Source organism: Camellia sinensis, chromosome 3 (assembly GCF_055761805.1).
Source record: "Camellia sinensis isolate YWXY chromosome 3, ASM5576180v1, whole genome shotgun sequence".
In the NCBI taxonomy this organism is placed as follows: Eukaryota; Viridiplantae; Streptophyta; class Magnoliopsida; order Ericales; family Theaceae; genus Camellia; species Camellia sinensis.
In genome coordinates, this window is record NC_138963.1 from 208117640 (window position 1) to 208126325 (window position 8686).

General features: G+C 34.7%; 1 protein-coding gene across 1 annotated transcript; it reads right to left on the reverse strand.

Annotated features, from left to right (window-relative positions):
• Positions 1 to 6763: 6763 nt before the first annotated feature.
• LOC114270326 (BRI1 kinase inhibitor 1) lies at positions 6764 to 8370 on the reverse strand. Its single transcript, XM_028211792.2, has one exon. The coding sequence runs from the start codon at positions 8018 to 8020 to the stop codon at positions 7112 to 7114; it is 909 nt and encodes a 302-aa protein (XP_028067593.2). The 5' UTR covers positions 8021 to 8370; the 3' UTR covers positions 6764 to 7111.
• Positions 8371 to 8686: the final 316 nt, after the last annotated feature.

Here is an 8686-nt window from a genome sequence, read left to right on the forward strand (position 1 = left end):
GCTATTCTATTCAGATATTATCACTCAACCATTTTGTTTGTGTGTGTCTATTTATATATTGTTTGAAAATAATAATAATAATAAGTGTTGTCATTATCTATTTAGCTTGATTAATATATATATATATATATATATATATATTTAGACTTTTATTTATTCTCTTACTTTTGTCATTGTTTATCTTATATATAATAGTTAGTGATTATTTTTTGTAAAATGTAAAGTCATTAATTATTAAAATAAAATGTAAAAAACTCAATTTATAGTGATTTAAAAATATGAAATATATTGGCTCAAACTTAAAAATTTATAAAAATTGATCAATATTTATTTTAAAACCAAATAAATATGATCATGAAAAAAAAATGTGCATATCGGTAAATTTTTTTCAAATTGTGCGAAAAATAAAAAAATTCACGGTTCCGATTATCACAACCGTTACGCTACGGTCTTTACATCATGCAACCGTAACTGCGCCACCTCCACCGTTACGGCGACCGCAACCGCTTTTCAGAACCTTACTTTGGCATGTTATTTGTCACTAAATTTATTTCATCTTCAATTACGTGTAGATTCCTGCAATAAAAGTCATATGTATATAGGATTAACTATATTTTTAAAAAAAATGGTATTTACTCAGCCACGTGAAAAACTGCATAAGAGGCAAAATATTCTGATGATAAATAGCAGTCATTTTTTTGTTTTTGGAGCTGTTTGTTCTAGAAAGTTTCTACTACTTCCAAATATCCAATTTCAAATTTATCTCAAATTTACTAATTTTGGTTTTTTTTTTTTCTTGATTGAATAATATTAATCTCTATTAGTGAATTTCTCTATCTTTATGCGTTTTTAAGAATCAGCAAAATTATTATAAAAAAAATAAAATAAAATAAAAACAATTTTAGTGCACAAATTCTACTTTTGCACCACTTACCCATGAAATAATTCCGACAAGGCATGTTTGTAACTTGTAAGGGAGAATTGTTTTTGCTATGTAGTGCCCTTTTTACTTAGTGCCAAGTGACATTGGTACCCTTTTAAACTAGTAGTGCTAAGACATGGTTTAAAAATATTCAAACACACTTCAATGTTCAAACCCAGAAAACAAGAAAGCCCACTTTCATGTGAGTGGCGGCTTTTCATATAGCACAACAATTATATTATTATTATTAAATTTATTAAAACACTTCATTATTTATTATTAAATTTTTATTATACGACTTTTGTGTAAATGTCAAAACAGCCCTTCACAAGATATAAAGAAATAAGTGTATATATTTGAGGAAGGACAGTTGAGGTAGTTTTTCAAGTATAGAATACTTCATTATAACTTTGCCTAATGAAGACAAAAATTAAGTGTTTTTTTATGAGACAATTATTTAATAATCAAGGACCAATGTGTTCCTAAAAGAGAAAAGACTCTTCTAGTCTCATCAATTTAATTGCACAAATAATAACAATTACTATTATAAAGTTTAAAATTAAATCCACATCAGCAACCAATAAGTGATAATCATGTTGTGAAAAATAGACCAAGTACCCAATGCATTATTGGTGTACTTGTGTTTGCTTTCTAAAAAATATTTCCATGGCCATCATCAACTTTCATGAGAGACCCACAGAGCTCTGCTTAGGAGTTGCATGGATATGTAACAATTAACTTTTATCAGCTTCTAGCATTTGCCTCACCACCATAAATGGTTTCATCACTCTTTTTCTTTGTTTTTTTTTTTTCTTCTTCATTTTTTTTTTTTGGGGGGTCTATTAACCTATGCTCTTTGACAAGACAAGACATTGTTCATCATCTTACTAGTACTATTTAATCAGTTATTGTAAACAAAAATGCTTCCGACCCCCAGTGAGGGCGACCCCAGTCAGACCCCCAGTGACGTGTCAGCCTGTTATTGGCTCAAAAAAAAAAAAAAAAGAAACAGTTTTTCCACCAATCACAGCAGACCCCCAGCACCCCCACTGGGGGTCTGAAGCTTTATTCTATTGTAAAAGCTGACCATATACTAAATAAATTAGTGTAAAGAAATAGAAATAATTACAAATATATATATATATATATAAATGGAATTTGTAATTGAAAAAATTAGTCTAAGGTTCCTATCTCATTTTTGATAATGAAAGAGATCCACAATATTATTGTTTGATGTCTAAAGTCCCTTACAGAGAACTTTAATATCTCTCTCCCGCTGCTCTTCTCTCTCTCGTCGATCTCCACTACCAGTTCAAAACCCTAGATCTTTCTCTCTCCTTCCCTAGATCTCTCTCTCTTCTCATCTTCTTTTTTCTTTATGAAGTCTAGAGAAGAAAAGTGTCTACCAACTCTTCATTCCTTCTCCAAATCTCTGCACTCACTCTGCCTCACACACACACACACACACACACACACACTCTGTCTCTAGAACTGACTCTCCTTGTTGGTGATGTTGAGAGAAAGTACCACAATTGAGAGCAGCGATGGCGTAAAGTTAAACGCTCTGATCTTCAGACCAAGAAATAGGCAGGAGGACGAGGAGAGCGAAAAAGGGGAATTGGAGAATTGTGCTAGTCCATCCATACTCTGTACTGGGACGTAGTCATGGTCTAATGAAGGGCATAACTCGTGGTCTTGTCGACAGAGGCTTCATAGTTGTCACCTTTGACATGAGGGTCTTACTAGTACTATTTAATCAGTTATTGTAAACAAAAATGCTTTCGACCCCCAGTGAGGGCGACCCCAGTCAGACCCCCAGTGACGTGTCAGCCTGTTATTGGCTCAAAAAAAAAAAAAAAAAGAAACAGTTTTTCCACCAATCACAGCAGACCCCCAGCACCCCCACTGGGGGTCTGAAGCTTTATTCTATTGTAAAATCTGACCACATACTAAATAAATCAGTGTAAAGAAATAGAAATAATTACAAATATATATATATATATAAATGGAAGCTGATCAAAAAAAATATATATATATATATATAAATGGAATTTGTAATTGAAAAAATTAGTCTAAGGTTCCTATCTCATTTTTGATAATGAAAGAGATCCACAATATTATTGTTTGATGTCTAAAGTCCCTTACAGAGAACTTTAATATCTCTCTCCCGCTGCTCTTCTCTCTCTCGTCGATCTCCACTACCAGTTCAAAACCCTAGATCTTTCTCTCTCCTTCCCTAGATCTCTCTCTCTTCTCATCTTCTTTTTTCTTTATGAAGTCTAGAGAAGAAAAGTGTCTACCAACTCTTCATTCCTTCTCCAAATCTCTGCACTCACTCTGCCTCACACACACACACACACACACACACACACACACACACACACACTCTGTCTCTAGAACTGACTCTCCTTGTTGGTGATGTTGAGAGAAAGTACCACAATTGAGAGCAGCGATGGCGTAAAGTTAAACGCTCTGATCTTCAGACCAAGAAATAGGCAGGAGGAAGAGGAGGAGGAGGACGAGGAGAGCGAAAAAGGGGAATTGGAGAATTGTGCTAGTCCATCCATACTCTGTACTGGGACGTAGTCATGGTCTAATGAAGGGCATAACTCGTGGTCTTGTCGACAGAGGCTTCATAGTTGTCACCTTTGACATGAGGGTCTTACTAGTACTATTTAATCAGTTATTGTAAACAAAAATGCTTTCGACCCCCAGTGAGGGCGACCCCAGTCAGACCCCCAGTGACGTGTCAGCCTGTTATTGGCTCAAAAAAAAAAAAAAAAAAAAGAAACAGTTTTTCCACCAATCACAGCAGACCCCCAGCACCCCCACTGGGGGTCTGAAGCTTTATTCTATTGTAAAATCTGACCATATACTAAATAAATCAGTGTAAAGAAATAGAAATAATTACAAATATATATATATATATATATAAATGGAAACTGATCAAAAAAAAAAATATATATATATATATATATATATAAATGGAATTTGTAATTGAAAAATTAGTCTAAGGTCCCTATCTCATTTTTGATAATGAAAGAGATCCACAATATTATTGTTTGATGTCTAAAGTCCCTTACAGAGAACTTTAATATCTCTCTCCCGCTGCTCTTCTCTCTCTCGTCGATCTCCACTACCAGTTCAAAACCCTAGATCTTTCTCTCTCCTTCCCTAGATCTCTCCCTCTTCTCATCTTCTTTTTTCTTTATGAAGTCTAGAGAAGAAAAGTGTCTACCAACTCTTCATTCCTTCTCCAAATCTCTGCACTCACTCTGCCTCACACACACACACATACACACTCTGTCTCTAGAACTGACTCTCCTTGTTGGTGATGTTGAGAGAAAGTACCACAATTGAGAGCAGCGATGGCGTAAAGTTAAACGCTCTGATCTTCAGACCAAGAAATAGGCAGGAGGAAGAGGAGGACGAGGACGAGGAGAGCGAAAAAGGGGAATTGGAGAATTGTGCTAGTCCATCCATACTCTGTACTGGGACGTAGTCATGGTCTAATGAAGGGCATAACTCGTGGTCTTGTCGAAAGAGGCTTCATAGTTGTCACCTTTGACATGAGGGGCATCAGTCGATCCACCAGCAGGCCTTCTCTCACCGGATCCTCTGAAGATCGATGTAGTTGAACTGGATTTGAGCGGTAAGTGCTTAGATTTTTGTAAAACTTTTTAGTTCATAAATTTGTGGGTCATTTGATCAATGGTGAATATTTTAGTAGGTAATTCCAGTCTTGTTTAGATTTGATCTTTTTGGTTTGTTTTAACTTATTAAGAGTTGTTAGAATAAATTTATGTGATGATTGGTTTTTTGAAGATATACTCGGGAATTTATCTGGATTTCATAAAGTAATATTATGTCTTTACGATCCAGAGAAAATTGGTTAAAATGAACCCAGAGAAATTTGAATTTTCTCTGGTTTATAAATGAACCTAAAGAAATATTTTTAGAATTTGAACCCAAAAAAAATCAGTCAAAATGAACCCAGAGAAATTTGATACGTACGCCATTGATGGGTGAGTTCGAGCTCTGGTCTTCTCCTTCGTCTGAATCTGAGTCTCTCAATCTATGGGCTCAAAACTCTCGCTTCTTCATTGGTGAGTTTCTCAGTAATTCAATCCTTCATTTTCATTTCCATTCTTAATCCGTCTTTGTCTCTGTGTCTGTTTCTATTGATTTTAAAAGCTCTCGCTAATGCAATGCAACAATGTGGAATTACGATGGAAACAAAGATTCGGTGGTGGAAGCGAGAAAGAGAGACTACATTACTTGTAACACATTGAGTCTAGAGAGGCCAGAGAAATTTTCAAAATTTCTCAAGAGATGTAATTTTGTGGGAAGGCTAGGAAGGCCGGGAAAGCCAAAGAAATTTGAAATTTCTCTAGAGAGTGGGAAGTAAGCGGAAGGCCAGTGAAAAAAATTTCTCTGGAGAGAAGGGAAATTTCTCTGAAGAGAAGGAAAGGCCAGAAAAATTTACAGTGGGAAGTCTAGGGAAGGTTAGAGAAATTTTCATCCAAAGAAATTCTAAAGAATTTCTCTGGATCAATTTTCTCTGTGAAGTCGAATTTTCTCTGAATCAATTTGAGAGACCTTAGACATTATTAACATATTACATGTCATTTATACTATAAAATTTTAGTATCAGAAACCTTAAAAAAAATCCTTTTTATAATTTGGTGCAAGTAACTAGAATATAGAATCACTTGCGAGTACATATTTTTGCAAGTATTTCACTTTTTCCCATTAATTTACAATTTTACATCAAATATTTACTGGTGTGGGGCTCCTTGGACCCACTCTGCACAATAAAATCTAAATATTTGTAATTTTTCACGGTTTATAGGTATTCAACTTTAAAAATTAAATTATATTTAACATAATTAGCCTCATATAGGTATTAAACATTAAAAAAAAAATTGTAATTAGCCTCATATTTTTAAAATAATTACATTGGTCTCTTTTGAGATTTTAATTTACATGACAATTAGATTTTTTTTTTATCAATAATTCATTAGTCATATAAATAGAAAAAAAAAATTATTGTCATATTTTTTTATTAAAATATGTATTTGTTGTTGTTTATTTCAATATCAACCCACCATTTAATTCTCAAGAGAGGTGAATATACCAAACTTTAAAAAAGTCCGAATTTACAGGTTTGCAAGATTATATATGGACCCTAGCTAGGGTTCACGGGTCTGGATGATAAGAGCATATCATTGAAGGAGTATAAAAACAGGAAAGAGACATATCAGGCAAAGAAGAGGATTGACCTGTCTAACCTTAGATTGTTGATTGTATATTCGATTGGATTCAACATATATGCTGTTGCTCAGTGCTCATATAGCTAGCTAGGTTCAACTTAGGAGTAAAAACATGTAGTGCATACACTCAGTAGATTTTTTGACACAGTTTATATATAAAAATATGGAGAAATAACAATGCAGGGTATGGAAGATCAAATTTTTTTTGTAAAATATGGGAGGTGCAACTCCTTGTGTGGTGAGGTGCAACTCCTTGTGTGGTGAGGTACAACTCAAAGTTGTAGCCCTCTGTGTGTTTGTAATTTTTTTTTAAATTTATTTCTATTCCATTGAGATTGTAATTTTTTTTTAAATTTATTTCTATTCCATTGAGATGTGATTCCTCGTAACAATATGCGGTTTCAATGTGACTTATTATTTTTAAATAAATTATTTATTTAACTAATATTTAATTACAAAAATACCGCAACCACATTATTCTAATGAAAAATGATGTAAATAACATTTTTCATATTTTAAAGCATAAAATAGAAACATTCATTTTCAAGCTCCCCATGACACAATTGAATAGAGAAAAAATTCTTTGAAATCTTCAACATTCCACATTCAAAAAATTCAAAAGTCACCAGCGCAATCACATATAGAAAACACAACAAGGCTCGTAGAAATTGACAAATTTTGTTGAATTTAGTACCTCTAAACCCATGACCCACCTTCATTTTCAAACTCCTTTTAATACTACAACTATACACTCAAATTCCATTTCTATACACGAGATTTTTTTTAAAAAAAAATTAAAATTAAAATCTCATACATAAATCATCTAATTAACTTATTACTTTATGTATGCTTTTAAGAAAATTAGATAAGAAATTCATTTGTGTATAACATTCCGAATTGGTGAACCTAACCATGATTAGCATTTGATTTTGTCTTCCATTGCAATGGAATTCTTGCAATGAGCAATGGCAGCTTGAATCGCAGCCTGCAACTCTTCCATGGTGCTATCACTCGTCGAATTCTGAACGGCCCCCGTCGCCACCAGAAGACCGCTGTTGGTCGGCGAAGTCCTCATCGATGCCGGTGCCGAGTACTCCCCTCTCCTCCCTCTCAACAACTCCTGCTTGTTCCCTCTCGGACTCATCAAATTCCCCGAAAACGAATAAGGTTGTCTCCTTAACTGTATATTACTCTCTCTCCTCCCTCTGAAAAACAACATAGGCCTAACCATTCTCATGTACCTCTTCACTACATGACTCACATCGAACCTTAGCTTCCTCTTGCTCTTATCTTTCTCTTCTTCTTTTTCTCTAACATCCAACCCTTTTCGCCATTTCGATAGCCCGAACAACGAGAACGATGATTTCGATGACTTGGGTCTTTCTCTTTCTCTTTCTCTTTCCTTTGTTTCGCCATTGTTGTTGTTGATTGTAGTAGTACTATTGTTGTTGTTGTTTTCTAGTATTTCTCTGGGAAGTGTGAAACTGTCGAGAGAATTGGTGGAGGAGCGAGGAGAGACAGGGAGGTGGGAGAGGAGGTGGAGAGGGAGGAGGTGGCCGTGGAAGAATATCTCGTCCGCCGGAGATAAATCCACGGCGGCGATTGAAGGAAGAGATTTGGCTTTTTCGGGGTTTGTCGAGGACTGTGGTGGTTGGTGGAGGGAGATTGTGAAGGAGAATTCATGTGCAGGAGAGGAGGAGGCTGAGGGTGGCGAGGCAGTAGATGATGGTGCTGCTGCTGCTGCTGCTGCTGCTGCTGCTGGTTGATCTTCAACTTTGCCTCTCATCTTGTGGTGGTGGTGGTGGTGGTGTTGGGTGGTGTTCATAGCTCTCAATCAAAGATGGTGTAAATAACAACAAAGATCTGATTCTAAGTTGATGGGATTATTAATTTTCTTTGATGTTTAGCTGTTGTTTGGGATATGGATATTGGCAAAGTCTATGGGAAAGAGAGACAGAGAGGGATAAGGAGATTAGGAAACAGTGGAGAGAGAGAGAGAGAGAGAGAGAGAGAGAGAGAGAGAGTCCTGTCAATGTGTAGTTGGGCTTAAACAGTCTTTCGCGTACAGTGCAACAATTATATATTATTTATAATTTTTTTGTTTTTTATTTTTAATATGTGAAGGAGAGGGGGTGTGGTGGTGACAAAAAGACCAATGAGATGGAGATAAATAAAAAAAATAAAAAAATAAAAAATGAGATGAGATGTTTGCCGTATGTGCTGATGAGATATTGCAAGTTCATTGCTTCAGCATATTTGGAAAGTAATCATCCTCGTTGTCAGTATGTAAAATACTAATTTAATAAAATAATAATAATAACATGATTGATTTTAAATAATAATTCTATAGACATAAATATTCTCACTCAAAATCAAACTAATGATGTTTGAATACATACATTTTTAAGTAAGATTTTTAATAACAATTTTAATGAATTTTACTTAAATATCCAATGATGTTTCGATTTTAAAAGTTGTAATTTGTGAGTCC